General features: G+C 67.0%; 5 protein-coding genes across 14 annotated transcripts; 3 read left to right on the forward strand and 2 right to left on the reverse strand.

Annotated features, from left to right (window-relative positions):
• The first annotated feature begins 546 nt into the window (after positions 1 to 546).
• LOC121063094 (putative nuclease HARBI1) lies at positions 547 to 2,378 on the forward strand. The gene is made up of 2 exons (XM_040543430.1): positions 547 to 1,367; positions 1,721 to 2,378. Exons 1-2 carry the CDS (start codon positions 611 to 613, stop codon positions 2,107 to 2,109), a joined length of 1,146 nt encoding a protein of 381 aa, XP_040399364.1. The 5' UTR covers positions 547 to 610; the 3' UTR covers positions 2,110 to 2,378.
• On the reverse strand, positions 2,372 to 3,724 carry LOC121063108 (the record flags this gene model as incomplete). The annotated part of the gene is made up of 1 exon (XM_040543458.1): positions 2,372 to 3,724. A coding segment is annotated over one exon (1,344 nt), but the record flags the coding sequence as incomplete, so codon positions are not given.
• Positions 3,725 to 4,620: 896 nt separating this feature from the next.
• CCS (copper chaperone for superoxide dismutase) lies at positions 4,621 to 7,971 on the forward strand. The gene is made up of 8 exons (XM_040543439.1): positions 4,621 to 4,699; positions 5,422 to 5,494; positions 5,575 to 5,712; positions 5,799 to 5,976; positions 6,475 to 6,535; positions 6,619 to 6,696; positions 6,783 to 6,886; positions 6,960 to 7,971. The coding sequence occupies exons 1-8, from the start codon at positions 4,664 to 4,666 to the stop codon at positions 7,099 to 7,101; spliced, it is 810 nt and encodes a 269-aa protein (XP_040399373.1). The 5' UTR covers positions 4,621 to 4,663; the 3' UTR covers positions 7,102 to 7,971.
• A 260-nt stretch (positions 7,972 to 8,231) lies between these two features.
• Positions 8,232 to 15,059, forward strand: RBM14 (RNA binding motif protein 14). Of its 3 annotated transcripts, XM_040543426.1 has the most exons (3): positions 8,232 to 8,720; positions 11,059 to 12,688; positions 13,309 to 14,108. In XM_040543426.1, exons 1-3 carry the CDS (start codon positions 8,375 to 8,377, stop codon positions 13,514 to 13,516), a joined length of 2,184 nt encoding a protein of 727 aa, XP_040399360.1. In that variant the 5' UTR covers positions 8,232 to 8,374; the 3' UTR covers positions 13,517 to 14,108. The 3 variants fall into 3 exon arrangements, with proteins under 3 accessions (XP_040399360.1, XP_040399361.1, XP_040399363.1); XM_040543427.1 differs by lacking the exons at positions 11,059 to 12,688; positions 13,309 to 14,108 and adding an exon at positions 14,983 to 15,059 and having other exon boundaries at positions 8,234 to 8,720; XM_040543429.1 differs by lacking the exon at positions 11,059 to 12,688 and having other exon boundaries at positions 8,237 to 8,720.
• On the reverse strand, positions 13,727 to 20,032 carry LOC121063095 (RNA-binding protein 4B-like). Of its 8 annotated transcripts, none has more exons than XR_005815838.1 (5): positions 19,883 to 20,032; positions 19,338 to 19,758; positions 16,956 to 17,653; positions 16,296 to 16,384; positions 13,727 to 14,906 (listed from the first exon to the last, which is right to left on the reverse strand). XR_005815838.1 is itself a non-coding variant. In XM_040543434.1 (5 exons), exons 2-4 carry the CDS (start codon positions 19,747 to 19,749, stop codon positions 16,962 to 16,964), a joined length of 1,062 nt encoding a protein of 353 aa, XP_040399368.1. In that variant the 5' UTR covers positions 19,750 to 19,758; positions 19,883 to 20,032; the 3' UTR covers positions 15,726 to 16,295; positions 16,956 to 16,961. The 8 variants fall into 8 exon arrangements, 7 of the variants coding, with proteins under 7 accessions (XP_040399371.1, XP_040399370.1, XP_040399368.1 ...); XM_040543434.1 differs by lacking the exons at positions 13,727 to 14,906; positions 16,296 to 16,384 and adding an exon at positions 15,726 to 16,295 and having other exon boundaries at positions 16,956 to 17,162; positions 17,205 to 17,653; XM_040543433.1 differs by lacking the exons at positions 13,727 to 14,906; positions 16,296 to 16,384 and adding an exon at positions 15,726 to 16,295 and having other exon boundaries at positions 16,956 to 17,165; positions 17,205 to 17,653.
• Positions 20,033 to 20,625: the final 593 nt, after the last annotated feature.

The following is a 20,625-nucleotide window of genomic DNA, read 5'->3' on the forward strand; positions in this document are numbered from 1 at the left end:
CCACGGAGCCCGCCCCGCCGGTACCGCGACCGCAGGGCCCGGGCGGCCGCGCTGGGCCTGGCCCCGCCCACCGCTGGCCCCGCCCCCATCGGCCCCGCCCCTCCCCTTGGTCCCGCCCCTCGAGGCCAGGTCCCGCCCCCGCGCGTTGACCCCGCCCCCGTGCCATCTCCCTCCCTCCTTGGCCCCTCCCCTCCGTGCTAGGCCCCGCCCCTCCTGTATTGGCCCCTCATAGTAGGCCACGCCCCTTTCATCTTGGCCCTGCCCCCTCCTCGGTAGGCCACACCCCTTCTGCCTCGGCCTCTCCTGCCTTGGCCCCTCCCCTCCCTCTTGGACCCCACCCCCTCCTATTAGGCCCCTCCCTTCTCTATTAGGCCCCTCCCCTCCCAGTTAGGCCCCTCCCATCCCGGGTAGACCCCTCCCCTCCCAGCTAGGCTCCTCCCTTCCCTGTTAGGCCCCGCCCCTCCCAGTCAGGCCTCTCCCCTCCCAGTTAGGCCCCACCCCTCGGCCTGCTCTGCCCGCAGCCCTCCCGGCCCCCCCGGCCCCCCTCAATCCCCCCGGGGCCCCCCCCAGTCCCCCCCAGCCCCCCGCTTCCCGTGCCCCCGTGGGGGCCATGTCGGACTCGGTGCTGCTCCTGCGCCGGGTGCGTGAGCGCAGCGGCGAGGCGGCAGCGGCGGCGGCGGCGGCAGCATCCGGGGGGGCCTCCTCGTCCCCTGGCCCCGCCCCGCGGCGCAAGCGCGGCCGCCGCCGCCGCTTCTACCCCGAGCACCGCGTGTACCGGGCGCGCAGCTCCTTCCTGGACCTGAGCGAGGAGCAGGTGCTGCGGCGCTACCGCCTCGACAAGGCCGCCATCGCCGGGCTGTGCCGCGAGCTGGGCGCCGACCTGGAGAGCCTGACGGGGCGCAGCCACGCGCTGCCGGTGGCCGTCAAGGTGACGTCGGCGCTCACCTTCCTGGCGTCGGGCTCCTTCCAGACGGCCACGCGCGACTCCACCGGCATCAGCCAGTCGGCCATGTCCAACTGCCTGGCGCAGTTCCTGGAGGCGCTGCAGCGGCGGGCGGCGCGCTACATCGCCTTCCCCGCGCCCGGCCGCCCCGCGCCGCCCGCGGGCACCGGCGCCTTCCCCGGCGTGCTGGGGCTGCTGGGCAGCATGCACGTGGCGCTGCGGGCGCCGTCGGAGAACGAGGTGGCTTTCCGCAACGCCCGCAACTTCCACTCCATGAACATGCAGGTGGTGTGCGACGCCGCCGGCGCCATCACCAACGTGGTGGCCAAGTTCCCCGGCTCCTGCCCCAACGCCGCCGTGCTGGAGAATTCGGCGCTGGCGCGGCTGCTCGAGGGGGCGCGGCCCGAGGGAGCCTGGCTGCTGGGTGAGGGGGGGATGGGGGGATTTGGGGGGGCGGAGGGGGGATTTGGGGGAGACTTTGGGGTTGGGGGAGATTTGGGGGATTGGGGGAGAGTTGGGGGTTTGGGGAGATTGGGGGGGGTTGTGGATATTTGGGGGTTTTGTCAGACTAGGGGATTTTGGAGAGACTTGGGGGTGTTGGGGGGTATTGGGGGATTTGGGGGGACTTGGGGGTTTGGGGAGATTTGGGGGTTTGGGGGAGACTTGGGGACATGTGGGTGACACAAGGGGACACGAGGGAGACACAAAGGGCCGCGGGGCGACACGAGGGGACGCGGGGTGACACGAGGGCGACAAGGCGCCGTCCGCTCCCCGCAGGCGACCGCAGCTACCCGCTGAAGACGTGGCTGATGACGCCCATCCTCTTCCCGTGCGGCGCGGCGGAGGAGCGCTACAACGCGCTGCACCACCAGGCGCTGGCCGCCCTGCGCCAGACCCGCGCCCTCCTCAAGCGCCGCTTCCGCTGCCTGGACGCGGCGGGCGGCTGCCTGCAGTACGCCCCGCAGAAGGTCTGCCAGATCTTCCTGGCCTGCTGCGTCCTGCACAACATCGCCCTGCGCCGCCGCATGCCCCTCGAGCCCCCCGAGGGCCCCGAGCCCGACCCCGAGCCCGAGCTGCCGCTGCAGGCGCCCCACGTGCAGATCTCCAGCGAGGCCCGGGCCGTGCGCGCCCGCATCGTGCAGCAGGTGAAGGACAGCATGGGCTGAGCCCCGAACGCCGCGGGGGGGACGCTCGGGAGGCGTTTACCCCCCCCCGGGGACCAGATCACCCGGATTTAGGGCCCGGCAGCGGGGGGACGCGGTGCATGCGGCGTCCCCGGAGGGATGCGGGGGGTCCCCATCCGTCCCCCAGCCCTGAGGGCTCAGCACACGGGGAGCCGGTGCCCTTCCATACCACTGACTGGGGATTTTGGGTGAATAAATGTATTTTCCAGCAGTGCCTGCTCCGGGGGAGGATCGTGGCACCGCTCCCGTGTCCTCACGTCCCACCTGTGCCCCCCGGGGATATTTCGGGGCCCCCATGCCGCAGCATCGCCCCCAGAGCGCCGGCGCGGCGGCCCTGTTGCAGCCGGTAGAGCATCTCCACCCCGTCCCGGCGCATCTTCTCCTCGTAGGGGCGTCCCCGCAGCGTCACCACGTCCCCGAATTCCTCCCGCAGGCGCCTCAGGGCGGCGCGGAGCGGCCCCTCGCAGCGCGCCACGGCGGCACGCAGCCGCCCGCGGGCCCGCGCCTCGCCGGCACGCGCCGCGAAGGCCTTGGGGGCCCTGCAGAAGAAGCGGTTGGGGTCGGAGGCGCGCGCCTCCAGCCCCTCCAGCCACGCCAGGAGCTGCTCCCGCTGCTGGATGAGGCCGGCGGCCTCCTCCCACAGCTCCAGCGCCGCCGGCAGCCGCGCCAGGGCCGCGCCGCCGGCGTATTTGGCGGCCATGGCCAGCTGCTCGCGGCCGGGGACGAGCAGCGCGGCCCAGAGCTGGCGGAGGCGCCGCTGAAGCTGCTGCAGCACCGCTGGTGTCACCGTCGTCACCGCTGCCGGCTGCCGCGGCTCTGCCGTCGCCTGTGGGGCCTTCACCGGCTCCTCCTCCTCCTCTTCCTCACCGCCACCGAGGTTGAAGATGGCGTGGACGAAGTCAGAGCTGGTGCCCGCGAGGTACCGCAGGTAGTCCTGCAGCAGCGAGGCGCTTTGGGGCTCCCGCCGCCGTGCCGTCGGGGCGCTGCGTGCCGCGGCGCGGGTCCCCTGCTGCCCCTCGGGGCCGAGCTCGTTGTCGTCGGCAGCCGGCTCCACCAGGGGCTCGTGCTCGAAGCGCAGCCGCTCGCCGGGCAGCGCCGCCGCCAGCCGCTCGTAGAGCGCCCGCAGCTCCCCGCCGGGCACGGCCTCGGCCTCCGCCGCGACCTCCGCGGGCTCGGGGCACAGCGGCGGCTGCACCCGCAGCCTCACCGCGCTCTCCGCCAGCTCCGGCCGCCGCAGGAGGCTGACGCCGAGGGCCGGGATTGGTGCGGGGGGGGGGCCCGGCCGCTGCGTTTGGTGGCCCCGCAGCCACCGCAGCCGTGCGACATCCCGGGGGCGGCGGGTGAGCGCCGCCAGCAGCGGTGGCAGCTGGTGGCCGTCGCTCGCCGCCCTCTGCGTCAGCCGGTGCAGATCCAGCGCCGCGGCGGTGGCGCGGGGGGGGGCAGTGGGGGTCGGCAGCGCCGGCAGGGAGCGGGGCCGCGGCGGCGGCGGGACCCCCGGCTTCTCCACCCGGTGCCCTTGGTCTGTCTGCGCCGGCAGCGAGCGGGCTCTGCGCGCCGCAGCGGTGCCGGGATGGGGGTCGGTGGCCGGGGGTGGTGGGCGGGGGGCGCGGGGCGCCCTGGGGGGCAGCCGGGCAAGGGGCAGCAGGCAGGGGACAGCGCGGAGGTCGGCGCCGGCGATGGCTCGCAGCTCCCGCAGGTCGGCCGCCAGCTTCTCCTCGAGCACGGGGGCGGCGAGGCTGCGCCGGGGCGGCGGGGGCTCCATCGCTCCGAGCCTGCAGCAGCGGGGGAGAGCCCCCCCCAAATCGGCCTGGGACCCCCAAGTCAGCCTGGGATCCCCCAAAACGTCCCAGAGCCCCCCAAATCATCTTGGAACTCCCCCCATATTTTTCTGGACCCGCCCCCCAAACATCCTGACCCCCCCCCCCAAACAGCGTAGATCACCCCCAAATCATCCTGGGACCCCCCCAAATCGTCCTGGACCTCCCCCCAAATCTTTCTGGAGCCCCTCAAGACGTCCTGGAACCCCCCAAAACATCCTGGACCCCCCCCCAAATCATCCTGAGACCCCCAAAACGTCCTGGACACTCCCCCCAAATTGTTCTGGGACCCCCAAATCGTCCCGGTACCCTCCAAAACAGCCTCGGACCCCACCAAATCTTTCTGGACCCCCCCCAAAAAATGCGTGGACTCCCCCAAATCATCCTAGGACCCCCAAATCGTCCTGGGACCCCCCCAAAACTGCTCTCACCCCCCCCCCAAGCACCCCCAGATCCCCCCCCGATAACGGGGATCCCCAACCCTGCACGTACTCGGCCTCAGCAGCCCTCCAGGGACCCCCCCGAGCCCCCCCCCAGCCCTTCACAAATCCCCGGGGGCTCCCCGCGGCCTCCAGCGGCCTCCAGAAGCCTGCGGCGGCCCCCGTTTCCATGGCAACGGCCCGCCGGAAGTGGCTTCTGGTCCGTCGCCCTCACGGGTCCGGCCCCCGCCGCGGGCGCCGTCGCTTTGGTTCCACGGCGCCGGGACCGAGCCCGCGGCCATGGCGGCGCCGGGGCCCCGCGGGCCCAGCTGCAGGGTGAGGGCGTGGGGCGGGGGGGAGTAACGGGGGGCCGGGGTCAGGGCCCCGCTCCGGGGGGTGCTGGGGCCGTGCGTGGGGCGTTTTTTGGGGTGCGGGGGCCCAGCTGTGGGGTTTTGGGGTGCAGGGCCCCAGCTGTGCCGTTTTGGGGGTGAATAACGCCAGCTATGGGATTTGGGGGCTGCAGGGCCCCAGCTTTGGGTTTTTTGGGGTGAAGAGCCCAAGCCATGGGATTTTTGGTGTGTAGGGTCCCAGTCTCAGGGTTCGGGGAGTGCAGGGCCCCAGCTGTGGGATTTAGGGGGTTGAAGAACCACAGTCATGGGATTTTTGGGGTGCAGGGCCTCAGCTTTGGGATTTTGAGGGTTCAGATCCCCAGCTTTCTGATTTTGGGGGTAGAGGGCTGCAGCCATGGGATTTTGGGGGTCCAAGCCCCCAGCTGTGGGATTTTGGGGGTGCAGGGCCCCAACTTTGGGATTTTTAGAGTGAATAGCCCCAGCTATAGGGTTTTGGGGGTGCAGAGCCCCAGCTATGGGATTTTTGGAGTGAATAACCCCAGCTATAGGATTTGGGGGCTGTAGGTCCCCAGTTATAGGATTTTAGGGGCGCAGTGCCCCACAAGCAGAACATTTGGGGTGCAGAGCCCCGGGTGTGGCAGCTTTTGGGGTGCCACCACCACGTACCGGGGCGTGCAGTGCCGACCCCGTGTCCCCTCTTGTCCCCAGCTGGAGTTCACCGTGCAGATGAGCTGCGAGAGCTGCGCCGAGGCCGTGCGGGAGGCGCTGCGGGGAGCCCCAGGTGAGCCCCACACCCCCACAACCCCCCCTCCGCCACCGCCGCCACCGGTGTCCCCCCGGCGTCACCGTGCGTCCCCGCAGGCGTGCAGCTGCTGGAGGTGCGGCTGGAGGCGCAGACGGTGCTGGTGGAGGCCGAGCTGGCGGCCGAGCGTGTGCGGGAGCTGCTGGAAGCCTCGGGGCGCCGCGCGGTGCTGAAAGGCATGGGGGGCGCTGAGGACGGTGAGTACCAGCCGGGGTGGGGGGCCCCAAATTGGGCCGGGGGGGGGCCCAAACTGGGCTGGGGGTGCCGACGTGTGTCCCCGTAGCCAGCCTGGGCGCGGCGGTGGCCGCTCTGTCCGGCCCCGGCGGGGTGCGGGGCCTGGTGCGGTTCCTGCAGGTGTCCCCGCAGCGGTGCCTGGTGGACGGGGCCATCGACGGGCTGCAGCCGGGCCCCCACGGGCTGCACGTGCACGAGTTTGGGGACTTGTCCCGCTCCTGCGACAGGTGAGGGGACGGGGATGTCCCGACGGGGATGGGGATGTCCCGATGGGGAACGGGGACACCCCAACAGGGAATGGGGATGCCCTGATGGGAACAGGAGCACCCTGATGGGGAACGGGGACCCCAATGGGGAGTGGGGACACCCCAACAGGGGATGGGGACGCCCTGATGGGGAACGGGGATGCCCCAACGGGGGACAGGGACACCCTGATGGGGAACAGGGACACCTCTATGGGGAACGGGAACACCGATGGGGAATGGGGATGCCCTGAGGGGAACAGGGACACCCCAACAGGGGACAGGGACACCACAACGGGGAAAGGAGACACCCCAATGGGAACTGGGACCCCAATGGGGAATGGGGACACCCCAAGAGAGAACAGGGACACCCTAATGGGGGATGGGGACACCCCAATGGGGAACAGGGATGCCCTAACGGGGAATAGGGACACCCCAACGGGGAACGCGGACACCCCGACCTCTCCCCATGTCCCCCCACAGCTGTGGGGACCATTTCAACCCTGACGGGGAGTGCCACGGGGGACCCGAGGACGAGCACCGGGTGAGCCTGCAGGACCCCCCCGGACCGGTGGATGGGGGGGGAGCTTTGGGGTCTCCCCTGACACCCCCCACGCTGCCCCATAGCACGTTGGGGACCTGGGGAACATCTGGGCGGACGCCGATGGCCGGGCAGCCTTCCGCATGGAGGACTCGCGCCTGAAGGTGAGGCCATGGGGGGATCGGGGGGGGCCACCCTGCGCCCCAAACCCCTGGGGGGGTCCCGAGCCCCTGCTCCATGTGCCCCCCAGGTCTGGGACATCATCGGGCGCTCGGTGGTGGTGGATGCAGGCGAGGACGACCTGGGCCGCGGCTCCCACCCGCTGTCACGGGTGACAGGGAACTCGGGGCCGAGGTGAGCGATGGGGAGCTCAAAAAAGGGGCTTGGGGGGGGGACGAAGCCCCCCCTCACGCCCTGTGCCCCCCAGGCTGGCCTGCGGCGTGGTGGCGCGGGCGGCCGGGCTCTTCCAGAACCCCAAGCGCGTCTGCAGCTGCGACGGCCTCACGCTGTGGGACGAGCGGGACCGAGCCGCCCCCGGACCCCCCCCGGCCCCCACCCCGCACCTGTAGGGGCAGTGAGGAATCGGGGGTTTATGTGAGAAACCGGAGCGTGGGTTTGTGTAAAAATATATAATTATACCATCTGAGGAGAAACCGAGTGCGAATTTATAGGATAAAGTGTAATTATGGGATCTGAGGGGAAACCAGAGCGCAAATTTATATGATATAGTTGTATGGTCTGAGGGAAAAATGGAGCGCAAATTTATCTAAAAAATATAATTATATGATCTGAGGGAAAAACAGTGCAAATTTGTATAAAAAATATAATTACACAGTATGAGTGGAAACCAAGTGTGAATTTATAGAATAAAGCATAAATATACGATCTGGGGGGAAATTGAGTGTAAATTTATATGATAAAGTATAAATATATGATCTGAGGAGAAACCACAACACAAATTTGTATAGAAAAATGTAAGATCTGAGGGGAAACCGAGTGTGAATTTACATGATAAAGTGTAGTTGTACGATCTGAGGGGAAACTGAGTGAAAATTTATATAATACAGTATAATTTTGCAATCTGAGGAGAATCCGGAGTGCAAATTTATATAAAAAAATACAAGTATACAATCTGAGCAGAAACCAGAGTGCAAACTTCTGCGATAAAGTGTAATTGTAGGATCTGAGGGGAAACTGGAGTGCAAATTTATATTAAAAATTATAATTATAGGATCTGGGAAGAAACTGGAGTGCAAATTTATATAATAAAGTGTAATTGTACGATCTGAGGGGAAACGAGAGTGTACATTTATATGAAAAAATACACATATATGATCTGAGGAGGAACTGGAGTGCATATTTTTATAAAGAAATACAAATATACGATCTGGGGAGGAACCAGAGTGCATATTTTTCTAATAAAGTACCATTATATAATCTGAGGAGAAACCAGAGTGCAAATGCATATAATAAAGTGTAAATATGTATAAAAAAATAAAGATATTTGTAATAAAGTGCTCTTTCCGCCCCGCAGCCTTCTCGGGCCCCCTCAGAACCGGCCCCGCGGCCCCTTTAAGAGTGGGCGTGGCCTAGCGCGGCTTCGCCCTCCCGCGGCCGCCCGGACCGTTAGGCTCCGCGCTCACTGGGGAGGGGGCTGTTGCTAGGCGACTCCTGAGGGCAGAGGCGGGAGCTGCGGTCGCGCACGCGCGGTGAGGTGGGCGGGAAGGCGGCGCGCATGCGCAGTGCGCGTTCGCCTCTCCCCCTCAGCTCTGAGGTACGGCCGCCATTTTGTGAGGCCGCCGCGCTCCCGCTTCCCGCTTCCCGCTCCCCTCCGCCGCCGCCATGCGTCCCGGCATAAAGCTCTTCGTGGGCAACGTGCCCGAGGAGGCGACGGCGGAGGAGCTGAGCGAGCTGTTCGCCGGCGTCGCTGGGCCTGTGCTTGGCATCGCCCTCATGAAGCAGTTCGCCTTCGTGCACCTCCGCGACGAGGCGGCGGCGGCCCGCGCCATCGCGCAGCTCAACGGCCACCAGCTGCACGGCCGCCGCATCGTGGTGGAGCCCTCGCGGCCGCGGCCCACCAACACCTGCAAGATCTTTGTCGGCAACGTCTCGGCCGCCTGCACCAGCGGCGAGCTCCGCTCGCTCTTCCAGCAGTACGGCACCGTCGTCGAGTGCGACGTGGTCAAAGGTACCGGACCCGCCGCCGCTCCCGGGGCCGCTCCCCTCGCCCTCAGCACGGCGTCGGCCTCCCCCTGCCCCTCCGCTGGGGGCCCCTCTCGCTCCGGCCCCGGCCTGGTGCAGCGCCAGCGACCGTCCCCGGAGCCGCTCCGTCGCCGGTTGTGGCCGGGGCTGCGCCGTTTTCCGACCGGCGCCTTGCGGATTCTTTCCTCCCCCCCTTCCCCGGCCCGATCTGGCGGCGCCCCCGGGCTGCGAGCCCTCCGCCCCCCCGGTACAGCCCCCCACCACCACACGGGGCTCTCCCCCAGCCTTGCTGCAGGGCGCCGGGGTTCATGCTCTCCCTTCCCCTGGGACGGGGACACAAAGGGATGGCCCGGAGCTATGCGTGCTCCTGGAATTTCTCCCCGTTAAGAGCTGGGAAGTATTTTCCTCCCCCTCCACCACAGCGTTCTTTGCCCAAATCTATTTCAGCCCGAATGTGGAGGCTGCTTTATAGCCAGTTCTGAAGTTTGGTGGCACGTGGAATGCAAGTTTCTGAGGGGCTGCCCTGGCTCAGGGCCCCTGCACGTGGTTAATTCGGGGGTGCAGCATCAAGGGGGGGGGAATTACCTCGCGCCGAGGTCTCTCCATGTCCCCCCTCGCTTGAGAAGGCGCCGGCTAGGGCTGCCCCGTGTGGCTCGGCCCCGTCGCGCCCCGCGGCAGGGTGATGCTGTTGCCTCTGCTCTCTCTCGTCCCAGGTCACAGCCCCACCAGGATGCCCCTGCCCTGTTGGAGAACGGCGCCGAACCCACGCCAAATGTTTCTGGCGTCCCCGTGGCTGATTTGCGGGGGTCTTTGCGGCAGCCCCCAAAGGGGGTGGGCTGCCAGGGTGGGTTTGGGGCTTTTCAGGGACCTCCGGGGGCATTTCTAGCACCTCTACAGCAGCATTTGGAAGCGCATGCAGTGGTTGAGTGCTTCCTGCTGCTGGAAGGAGTCTGGGAGGGGTGGGATCGTGGTGTGGACCAGGGGGAGCGAGCGGGGGGAGGCGGGGCAAGGTAACGCACGCGTTTACCATATTTTAGCTGGACCTTGAGGCGTTGTTATGGCGTTTGCCCAGCCCTAGCGCTGCGTTCAGTGAGCGGTACCTCCGAGCACGCCGAGACCTTTGGGGGGGGCTGCCCTGAGGATTTCCCCCCGGTGCTGCCGGTGGAAGGGGGCCCTTGGAGGTGTCACCGGCTGTTCCTCCGGCCTGCGACCGCAGTGGTTTCCTGGCTGGTCTGCGGTGATGCTGCGGGGTTGGGCGCTTGCCACCATGGGTCACCGCCACGGAGGCGCCGCGATGAGCGCCCTGTGCCACGTGCCAGCCTCCCAGAGCTGCTGTGACGTGGGGATCGAGCCCCCCACACCTCCTGAGCCCCCACAGTGGGGTTCAGACCCCAAAACCACTCCCTGACATGCTGCAGGTGGCCGTCAGGCCTGGCTCCAGCCTGCTGGTGTCACTGTGCCGCTACCGGTCTCTGCTGCTGCTAACGCTTCTCTCGGCTCTCACCTCCTGTCCGGCGCCTCTGCTTTCGGTTAATGATTCACCTTCCTGCGCTGCTTGTTTGCTCAGCTCCTCGCTGCCAGGCCCCTGGCCTCCGGACGCGTCTAACGCCTCGCCGGAACGCGCTCCCCGCGGGCCTCGCTCCCTTCTGGAGCAGAGCCACTTGGTGCTGCGGCCCTTTGCCCCGGCGTCGCTCGCCGGTCCTCTCCTCTCCCTGCTCTCTCCTTTCACTTGCTGCTGAGAGGCCTCATGCGGGCCGAGGACCGGCGCGGAGAAGTCCCTGTGGGGCTTTGAATGCGGCGAGGGGCCACGCACCGCAGAACGCGGTGGCCTGCGGCAGGGCACACTGTGATGGGGCAAGGGAAGGAAGAAAACGGTGGCAAGAGGAGCAGAAAGCGGGGCCTGGCAGCTCCACTGGGCTCGCAGCGCTAATTACAGGGGTGGGAGTGCACCGAGGCCGACCCGAGCTGTCAGCAGCCCGCTGATATTGGTGGCAGGGGGAAAGCAGGGCCCGGGGCGGGCAAAGCCCCGCTTTAACCCGAACTCGCTCCAAGCCTCGGGCCAGAGGCTGCGGTTTCTCATTCCCCACAGTCAGGTGGTGGCTAAGGGTGCCAGGAGGACGCGCGCTCGCTCCGCTCGAGCCCGGGGCCAAGTGGGGAGGTTTCGGCGGGAGCGGGGCCGTCGCTGCTGTCGCTGGTTAGCCGGGCCGCAGCTCGGCGGGCTGCGCGTAGGGTGGAGCGGGGCCGCGCGCCTCGTTAAGCGTTCGATCCTGTAACGAAATGTCTTTTCTTCCCCACTGATAACCCTCTGTCTGCTGCTTTATCAGACTATGCATTTGTTCACATGGAGAACGAAGCAGATGCAAAAGTTGCCATCGAAAATCTTAATGGGAAGGAGGTGAAAGGAAGAAGAGTCAATGTGGAGCTCTCGACCAATGTGCAGAAAAAGGGCATGGGCCCGGCCGTGCAGGCCGGCGTCGTGGTGGACAAGAACAAGCGGATAGGCCTGGAGTACAGGGAGAAGTTCCAGCCCAAGATCGAGGGCTTCGAGCAGCGGAGGGTCGCGGATGCCGCCTTCCCCTCGGCCGCCGCCGGCTACGCCACCTCCTCCTCCTCCCTGTACGATTACCAGCAGCGCTTCGGCACCGGCGCCGCCAGCAAGTACGACGGCTTCGACCCGCAGCCGCGGCCCTCCTCCCCCGCCTACTTCGGGCGGGACCGCAGCCCCCTCCGGCGCTCCCCGACCAGAGCCGGCAGCTACTCGGCGGTGACGCTCCCCATGACGGCGCAGCCGGCCGCCTACCGCGCCCAGCCCTCGGCCTCGCTGGGGGCCACCTACCGCGCCCAGCCCTCGGCCTCGCTGGGCATGGCCTACCGCCCGCAGCCCACCACGGGCCAGGCGGCCGCGTACCGCGCCCAGCCCTCGGCCTCGCTGGGCGGCGCCTACCGCTCCCAGGCCGCCGTCTCCCTGGGCGCCTCGGGCGCGCAGCCTGGCGCCAACTCCCTGGCCTCCTACGGCGCGCAGCCCACCGCCTCCTACAGCGCGCAGCCCGCTGCCTCCCAGCTCTCCGGCTACAGCGTCCAGTCCACGGCCCTGGCCTCCTCCTACGGGGCGCAGGCCGCCTCCGGCTACTCGGCCACCTACGGCGCCCAGGCTGCCGCTGCCTATGGCACCCAGCCTGCCGCCGGCCCCACGGTTTCCTACGGCACCCAGGCCGTGGCCACGCACGTAGCCTCCTATGGCGTGCAGGCCGCCACCGGCCACGCCGCCTCCTACGGCGCGCAGCCCATAGATGGCCACGCTGCCTCCTACGGCGCCCAGGCCGGCGCCGTGCTCTCGGTCTCCTACAGCGCCCAGGCCGTGGCCGCGCACGCCACATCCTATGGCGCCCAGCCCATGGCCGGCCACGCCGCCTATGGCGCCCAGCCAGTGGCCGGCCACTCGGCCTCCTATGGCGCGCAGCCAGTGGCTGCGCTCTCGGCCTCCTACGGTGCCCAGCCCGCTGCCGGCCACTCGGCCTCCTACGGCGCCCAGCCCGCCGCCAACCTGCCCGCCTCCTACGGCAGCCAGTCCGCCGCCGCCGCGCTCTCCGCCACCTACGGCGCCCCGGCGGGCTCCTCGCTGGCCGCCTCCTACGGCAGCCAGGCTGCTGCTGCTTCCTACAAGGCGCAGGCCTCCGCCCCGCTGACGGTGGCCTACCGAGCCCAGGCCTCCAACTCGATGGCGGCCTCCTACCCGGCGCAGCAGGCCTCCTCCGCGTCGCTGGCGGCCGCCTACAGAGCCCAGCCGGGCAGCGCCTACGACGGGCCGAGCCAGCTGGGGCAGCAGGCGGCCTCCTACTTGGGCCTGTCGCAGGCCACCGCCGTCGCACCGCCCTACGAGCGCACCCGCCTCTCGCCGCCTCGCAGCGCCGGCTATGACGATCCGTACAAAAAGTCCTCCGCTCTGGCAAAAAGGTATGCAGCTGGGCCAGGGGCGGCGGCTGGCGCGTAGCGTGCGGCGCCTCTCGTCCCCACACAGCGCGGGGGCCGGCGCCTCCCTGCCTCGGCGAGCTCGGCCCCGACGCGCCGCGGAGCTAACACCCAGGAGCGCGTGGCGTCGGAGGGGTGGGAGCGCAGCGCGGGCGCCGCACACCCCGCGTAACCCCCTCCCCTTGCTTCTCTGCAACTGGCTGGGGCCGGGGGTGGGCGCGGGTGGGTTCTCGCCCCTCTTCCGGGCCGTGCTGGACACCCGGGGGCTGCTCTCGGTGTCCGCACACCGGGCCGTGGCTGCGTCGCTCTGTGCCGGGCGTCGCCGGTGGCGTGTGCCGGGCTGGCGGCGCCTCAGGAACGCAGCGGGTTCGCCAAGCGCTTGTTTGCCCCCCAAAATCTGGGGGAATCGGCTTCGCTTGTTTGCCGGGGAGGCTGCAATGGCAAAGCTTCGCCCGCCTCGAGTCGGGCGGCGGCGAGCTGCTGCGGGTGGTCCCTGCACCGCGCCCGCCGCTGCGCCAGGATTCGGGGCGCCCTCTCGGCAGAGACCCGCTCTCGCCTCCTGCGCCCCGGTGCTTTATTCACGCCATCTCTCTTCTCTCGACCAGGTACAATTCAGACCGCCGTTTGTCTGACCTCTCAGATTACCGCCGCTTAGCGGACTCGCCGCTCGCGTACCGCCGCTCGCCGACAAAGTCCCCGATGGATTACCGCCGCCTTCCGGAAGCGCACGCCGATTACGCCCGCTACTCGGGCGGCTACGGCGATTACCTGCCCCCGGCCCGCGTGCACTCGGGCTACCAGCGCCGCCTCTAGGGCTGGCGGGCGTGCGGCGTTCCCTCGGGACACCTCCCGGTAGCTCCGCCGGGTCGCTCCCTCCCCTCCGCGCCGTCTCCGGTGTCACCAGCGGCGCAGCGCTCTCCGTCGCACCCAGCGTGGTTCGCCTGCTCCCGGCCGTTAGCCCCGGGCAGGGACGGTTATTTTTAGCTGCCTTTTTTTTTTTCCTCCCTTCCTTTTATTTTTTCCCCCTTCTCCTCTCCCGTTTTTAGAAGGTTTTGGATTCACGGTTTGAAAACCTGTTGCTCTGTGCCGGGAGGAGCGCGAGGCGGCCGCGCAGCCCCTCCGCCGTTCCCTGCGCCGGCCGTAGCGTCGTGGCACCGTCTCGCTTGCGCCGCGCGGAGCTCTCGGCAATCCCCTCGCCGCCCAGGCGCATTTTGTAACCGGAGCGATCGGTGCCGCCGAGCGAGGAGCGGGCGGGCGCTCTTTTGGATCCCCGTCCCCATTTTTTCTTCCCCCCCGCCTTTTGAAAGCGTTCATTTCAACCCAGGCACAGCGTTGGGCTCGACGCAGCAGCACCGAGTGACGTTTTGTACGACTGTAAATAAAAAGCTGGGCTGTTTTCCGTTTAGAAACCCTTGTCCTCTGTATTTCTTTTCCCAGCCCGGCCGTTCGGGGACATCTTGCGGCGGGGTCAGGCCGCATCCCACCGCGCTTCCTGTCCCTGCTAGAGGCAAACCAGCGGGTTTGGGGCCGCAGCGTCGGCCACGCGCGGTTGTTGCACGCGTCTCTGCCCAGAGCTGCTCTGTTTTGGGGGGGGGGGTGGCAGCAGGTTTCTGAAAGAAATTATAAATTTCTGCAAGCAGAGGGAGTAGGGACGCCTCCGGGGACAGGATGCCACATCAGCGTGGTGGCATCCCGTGGGGGATGGTCCCCTCGGGCGGTGTTTTGGTCATTCAGGGTGTCCCCACTCGCCCTGCTCATGTTTAACTGCGGCGCTTGCAGGTTTTCTCTCCGGCCAACGTTTTGTTTTTCTCTCAGCGTTCACTAAGTGAAATTTGATCGGCTCCTTCCGGCGACACTTCGGTTTTATCGGAGTAGCTCTCGAATGTAATCGGCTCGCTCAGCCCGGGGCGAGCGTCGCTGGTCCCTCCGTGTGGCTGAGTGGCTCGCTTGGGCCACGCCGGGCTCTTCCTTGCTGCTGGAACCATCATTAAAGCTTGTAAAAGCGTTTGCTGTCCCTTGTCTTCTTGTTTGGGGAACGTTGGGGCGGCGGCAGGGCGCTGGTGGCCCCCTCACCACTTGCGTCGGGCCTGTCGGAGGGCTGGGACCCCCCGTGCACACCGAGATCACGGAGTCAGCGCTGGCTCGGGGTGGCTGCCGGGGAGAAAACACAGCCTGAGGAAAGAAAAGCGGCCCCGGCCCGCTGCTGGAATGGCAAATAAAGGGAATCGTTAACCAGCGCGGTGCATGACGGCCTAACGCTTCTCCCCCTCGTTTTCCAGGACGCGGTGTCAGCGAGAGGCTCCCCGAGACCGCAGCGATGGCCGCGTTAAAATAAAGCAGCAGAAACGCGGCCAGAGATACAGAGTGCTCGAGTTGCTGGTAAAAAAAAAACTTAGCCGAGTGACAGCGTTGCTTTGAGAAGCAGGAATTAGAAGTCGACTTTGTAGAGAAGGAAAGGAGAAGGCAACAAGAGCTGTAGGTGATCAGGTGGAGGCCGTTAGCTGGAGGAGGCAGAGAAAGTAAATCTGGAACCGCACCCAGAGGAGCAGGCGAGAGCTGCTGCTTGCTTCAGGATGCCAAAAAACCACAACCAGGAGCCCAGGGACACGACGAGGGGCCCAGACAGCGGCTGTCGGCAAAGCTGCGACCCAGGCGAGCATTTAATTAATTAACATCGTTACTTAACGAGCCAGGGAGGGGAGCAGGGGTTGGAGCTGGTGAGCACAAGGGGCAGCAGCCAGGCAGGGGGTGCGTGGGGGGCTCTGTGGGGCGCACCCTGCTGACAGCAGGGATTAACGAGCCAGCCCCGGGGGGGGGGTTAATTAGCCCAGCACTGGGATCAAGGGGGTGCTGCCATCGAGGGGAGACACGGCAGGGAGGCCGCAGAGAGAGGCCCAGCCTCTCCTGCCCTTTCTGGGGGCAATGTCGGTGGTAAGTCCAGGAGCCCAGGGGGAGCACGGCCGGAGAAAAGCCCCCTGAGACTCAGAGGGGGAAGCGCCCGCACGCCAGACACACGCCCGGGTTTGTTAAAAGAGTTTATTTCACTGGAAAGGAGGCTAAAGGCCGAGGGGGGGCGGCGGGTTGTGCCCCATGCCGGTGGCATGACCCAGGGGCTCGACTCAGCGGTTCTGACTCGGCTACGTCATTTAGTATTACAAAGTTAAGACTGATTCTCTTTAAAAAATAAGCACGTTAAAAAAGAAAAAAAAAAGAAAAAAAAGCTACAGCCCAGGCTGTGAGGGTGGGGGGGGAGCAGCTCCACGCACGCCTCGAGGGAGCAAGGAAGCAAAGCTCGCGCTACGGCTACGCTCGCGCTAAACCTGAGCCTAGACCAGCTAGGGGCGGCCGGGCTGGAGGGCAGCACAGGGGGGCCAAGGAGCTAATTCAAAGCAAATCCTGAAAAATCAAATGGACGAAGGGGGCGGGGAGGGGGTTAAGCTACTCCTGACTACGCTACGAAGAAGCTTGAGCGTCCGTTAGGGACCGGTTCGTTAGCTGACGCGGGCGTGCCTGGAAGCGCAGCACAGTCTGACGCGCACGGCGCAGATTTCACGTGCGACGGGACCCCGACGTCCAGCCGCAAATATCTTACCTGAAAGAGAAAAGCACAGTTCAGCGCCTGCCTCAGAGCCGGGGCTGTGCCGAGCCCTGCGCGGCGGCAGCGGCGGCGCCAGCGCCCTCCTGAAAGCGACCGGAGTCCAGACGTGAGCCGAGCTCGCTCGGCGGGGACGGCACCGGCCTCACCCGTCAGGACGGTGCCGGGCTCGGCTCTGCCCTTGCCACGGCAGTGGGGGAAACGCAGCGGGAGGCTCCTGCGAGAGGCGGCTGGAGCAGGGCACGGTTTTACCGGGAGCCGAGCGGGGAGAGGAGTCTCCCCTCACCGGGTGCCCGGGCAGCACGGGGGGGATTTCGGGTCCCGCTCCCCACGCCCAGGAGCACCGCTCGTTGCGGCAAGGCTCAGGAGGGTGCTGCGGCAACGCGCCGGCACTCGTCACGGTGGCTTACAGAGCCAGCATCCGGGCTTTAACGTCCAGAAAGGGCCCGGCTCGGGTCCTTTTGCTTAATCCTGACCCGTTTACTCAAGCCCGACTCTACCCCAGCTGCGGGCAGGAGGCAGGGCGCAGATGCCCGGCCAGCGGCGTCGGGGGTTAGCGGAGCCCGTGTTCCGAGCCGCCGGGGACCCCACGCAGCCCCGGAGGCAGCACCGGCTGTAAGGACAAGCACCACGGAGCAGCCCTGCGAACACGCTCACCTCGGCTCAAAAGGCAGAGTACCGCGCCCTGTCCGCGTACGGGTCGCGCCCGAAGCGCTGCATGTCGTAGAGGGAGGCCCGAGCGACCGACGAGACCGGCGACAGCTGACTACGATCGTAAGTGTACGCCTCTCCGACGGTGGTGGCCGCGGCTGCCGTGCGGCGCAGGGGGCTTCTATCCCGGGTGTAATAGGTGGAGGAGGCCGCCGCCGCCGCGGCGGTGGCGGCGGCAGCGACCGCGGCGGCCGCGCCCGGGGTGGGCAGCAGAGCTCTATCGTAGGGGTCTAGGGTGGTGGGGATGCGACTGGCCATGGCTGTGGTGGCGGCCATGGCCGTGGACTGGACCTGGGAGTACTGGGCGTACTGGGAGTACTGGGCCATGGTCTGCTCTGCATAGGCGTCGTATGCAGAGGCCGTCGCATAGGACCTGACGCGGTAGCGCTTGTAGTAGTCGGCCATCCCGCTGTACGCGTCATCGTAATACATGGTCTCCCCATAGCCCGCGGTGTAGGGAGTGCGCACGGCTCCGTACTGCTCGTTATAGGCCTCGGTAAAGTCAGCCACTTGCCCCGGGCGATCTACCGGACACTCTTTAGACCAGTGCCCTTCCTTCCCGCACCGGTAGCAGCCGCTCTTGTCTCCCATCCCGGGCGCGGTCCTGAGCCGACTCGTGGACAACTGCACGCGCATCCGCTTGCCTTTAAGAAACAGACGCAAAAGGGAGGCTATAATTCAGGCCGCACCAAGAGGTTCGTTACAAAAACATGCACAGTACAACAGAGCAGGACAGAACCAGCCAGATCCCCCCCGAGCTACCTCGCACCGACAGCGCCTCGTTCCGTTCCACACCAGAAACCACGCTGCGAGCGGGAGAGCCCCCGGGGCCGCCGAGCCCCCGGCCTCCGCCGCCCATCCCGGTCTGCGTCGACGAGCTCAAGGAGCAGCCGTGTCCTGGGGCGCAGCAGACCGACTTACCGGGAAGTTGCCACCAGGGATGGGGACGGTGCCGCAATGACACTGGCGAGACGGAGCGCTCGGTGGCTCGGAGACGCGGCTCGGCCGCCCGAATTAGGCTGGGAGGGGTTCGGGGTGCAGATCGGGGCCAGCTGCACCGAGCAAGCCACCAGTGACCTTGCCGTCCAGCCAAAGTCACATAAAAACAGCTTTCTGCCCCAAACCAGCGTGCCGTCCTGCTCCGGTGATTACACAGCAGCCCGGCACTGTCACCAGCAGCCCTGGAGCTTCGCCGGGCCCCACAGCACGCAGGGCTACGGCCACGGCTGCGGACGAGCGGGTCCCGCCATGCCAGATGGCAGCACCGACCGCGGCGGCAGCGAGGGGACGAGCACCCTCTGAAAGGGGAGGCGGCCGCGGGCCTGTGACGAGCCCCTGGGGATGACGCCGGATCCTGCGCAGGCCGTGCCGCTTCGCTTTTGGACTGCGAGTGCCGGCAGCACCGGAACCACGTGGGCTTGGGCCAGGACACCCACACGGTGCCCCCAGCCCTAGTGTGGGGAGCAGGGAGCAGCCGAGGGCCATGTCTACGAGCAGGGGAACGGGCGATACTACACAGCCCTGGCTGAAGACGAGTTTTGTGGGCACCCAAAATGGAGGCTTCGCCCGGACCCCAGTAGGGATCGGCAGGACCGATCCAGCCCCACCGTGCGGGCGAGCCCCGGGACAGGACGGCGGTGGATCAGGATGAAGTGCCGGACGCGTCCCCGATGCCCTGCTGGGTTTGGACCCAGCCTGACGAGGATGCGCTCGCTTTTGGCAATGAAGAAAGTGGCTCAGCACCGCGGCGGTGCCTCTGCCCGCCCTCTTACCGGGCTGGCCGGCAGCCCCTCCATGCTGCACAGGCGGCACCGGCAGTGTTGGACCAGAGCCAGGGTTTCGCCATCGGGCTCCTCAGCTGCGTTGGGTGGGTCAGAGATGGATCCCCGTGCCCGCAGCCCACCCGAAACGCCCCAGGCCCTATGGGGTCGCTGCCGTGAGGGCCTGACCCTTGGGAAAGAAACGGGCATGCCACGTTACAAAGCACAGGCAGAGCTGGAATGCAAACAAAAGCCCCAAAACACATCTTTCTGTGCTTAATTCAAGGGGAGAGAGCCGCGGTGATGCCTGGAGGCATCTGATGCCCTACAGAGGGCTCTCGGACCACGGCTGAGAGGTTTGGGGCGCTCAGAGCAGCCTCACCCCCACCACAAGCCCGAGGCTGGGCTCGGTCTTGCCAAGTGGAGGCCGCGATGCCACCGGCACCATCCACACGTCTCCAGCTCCAATGCCCGGGCTCTAAAAGACGTCAACGCCCGCGCTGGAAGGGGAACCGTGATCCCTCCGCAGAGCCTGCCGGCAGCCCGCCCGTCCCAGTCCCCGTCCCACCTTGGAACTCGGCGTTGTCCAGCCCGCGGATGGCCTCCACCGCGTCCTCCGCCCGCTCCATGTGCACGAAGGCGTAGTCCTTGACGATGTCGCACTCGATGACGGGGCCGTACTCCTCGAACTTGGCCCGCAGCTCCAGGTTGGTGCAGGTGGGGCTGATGTTGCCCACGTGCAGCTTGGTGGAGGCCTTGCTCTTGTTCTTGCTGGCCTCCACGTTGATGCAGACGCCGTGCAGCTTGTGGTGGTGCAGGTTGCGGATGGCGTCCTCGGCCGCCGTGCGGTCCTCGATGTGCACGAAGCCGTAGTTCTTGACGATGTCGCACTCCAGCACCTTGCCGTACTGCTCGAACAGCGCGCGGATCTCCTGCTCCGTCGCCTCCCGCGGCAGGTTCCCGATGAACAGCTTCACCATGGCGCCGGCCTGCAGCGGGCAGCGGGCTCAGCACCCCCGGGACCCCCCCGGACGCTCCCCAACCCCTCCCGGTGCCCTCCCCCTCCCCCCCGTGCCCTCCCCCCGCCCCTCCCGGTGCCGGCCCCGCCCCCACCTGCGCCCCCTTCGCCGCTCGCTGCTCACAAAATGGCGGCGGCTCCGCGCTGCCCCCCCCAGCGCCCCGAGGCCCGCCCGCCTGTCGATGATTGGCTGAGGGGCTGTCCGTCGGGAGGCGTGACCCCCTAGATGGAAAGCGGGCCCGCCCACGGAGAGCGAGGGGCCAATTGGCAGCGAGGGGCGGGGCGAGAGGGAGAGGAGCGGCCCATTGGGAGCCCTGCGGGGGGAGCTGGGGGGATCCATTGGGAGCCGGGGGGGGGGGCCTGGAGGGATCCATTGAGAGCCCTGCGGTGGGGGGGGGCGCCTTGAAGGATCCATTGGTAACTGATGGGGGGATCCATTGGGAGCAGGGGGGCTTGGAAGGATCCATTGGTAACTGACGGGGGGATCTGGGGGGACCCATTGGGAGCTGGGGGGGCTGGAAGGATCCGTTGGTGACTGATGGGGGGATCTGGGGGGATCCATTGGGAGCCGGAGGGGGCTGGAGAGATCCTTTGGGAGCCCTGCAGGGGGATCTGGAGGGACCCATTGGGATCTGGTGGGGAGGCTGAAGGGCTCTCAGCCAGGGAGCCACCGGAACAGGGCAGGGAGGGATCCATGGGGACCCTGCTGGGGGAGCGCTGGAGTGATCCATGGTGAGCCACTGGGGTCCCAACCGCAGCTGCCCATGCCCAGCTCCATCTGTCCTCGTCATGCCCCGTCCCCATCCCGTCCCCATCCCGTCCCTAGCTCCATCTCTAT

The sequence above is a fragment of the Cygnus olor genome, unplaced genomic scaffold (assembly GCF_009769625.2).
Source record: "Cygnus olor isolate bCygOlo1 unplaced genomic scaffold, bCygOlo1.pri.v2 S56, whole genome shotgun sequence".
Classification (NCBI taxonomy): Eukaryota; Metazoa; Chordata; class Aves; order Anseriformes; family Anatidae; genus Cygnus; species Cygnus olor.

Bases quoted from the DNA above. Each gene is read 5' to 3' on its own strand.
- LOC121063094 (XM_040543430.1), top strand. From the start codon at position 611: ATGTCGGACTCGGTGCTGCTCCTGCGCCGGGTGCGTGAGCGCAGCGGC. The intron at 1,368-1,720 runs GTGAGGGGGGGA...CGCTCCCCGCAG, and splicing joins CGAGGGAGCCTGGCTGCTGG to GCGACCGCAGCTACCCGCTG.
- CCS (XM_040543439.1), top strand. From the start codon at position 4,664: ATGGCGGCGCCGGGGCCCCGCGGGCCCAGCTGCAGG. The intron at 5,713-5,798 runs GTGAGTACCAGC...GTGTCCCCGTAG, and splicing joins CATGGGGGGCGCTGAGGACG to CCAGCCTGGGCGCGGCGGTG. The intron at 6,887-6,959 runs GTGAGCGATGGG...TGTGCCCCCCAG, and splicing joins ACAGGGAACTCGGGGCCGAG to GCTGGCCTGCGGCGTGGTGG.
- RBM14 (XM_040543426.1), top strand. From the start codon at position 8,375: ATGCGTCCCGGCATAAAGCTCTTCGTGGGCAACGTGCCCGAGGAGGCG. The intron at 8,721-11,058 runs GTACCGGACCCG...CTGCTTTATCAG, and splicing joins CGAGTGCGACGTGGTCAAAG to ACTATGCATTTGTTCACATG. The intron at 12,689-13,308 runs GTATGCAGCTGG...TCTCTCGACCAG, and splicing joins TCCTCCGCTCTGGCAAAAAG to GTACAATTCAGACCGCCGTT.
- LOC121063095 (XM_040543431.1), bottom strand. From the start codon at position 19,749: ATGGTGAAGCTGTTCATCGGGAACCTGCCGCGGGAGGCGACGGAGCAG. The intron at 17,654-19,337 runs GTGGGACGGGGA...TGTTTCTTAAAG, and splicing joins GGACAACGCCGAGTTCCAAG to GCAAGCGGATGCGCGTGCAG.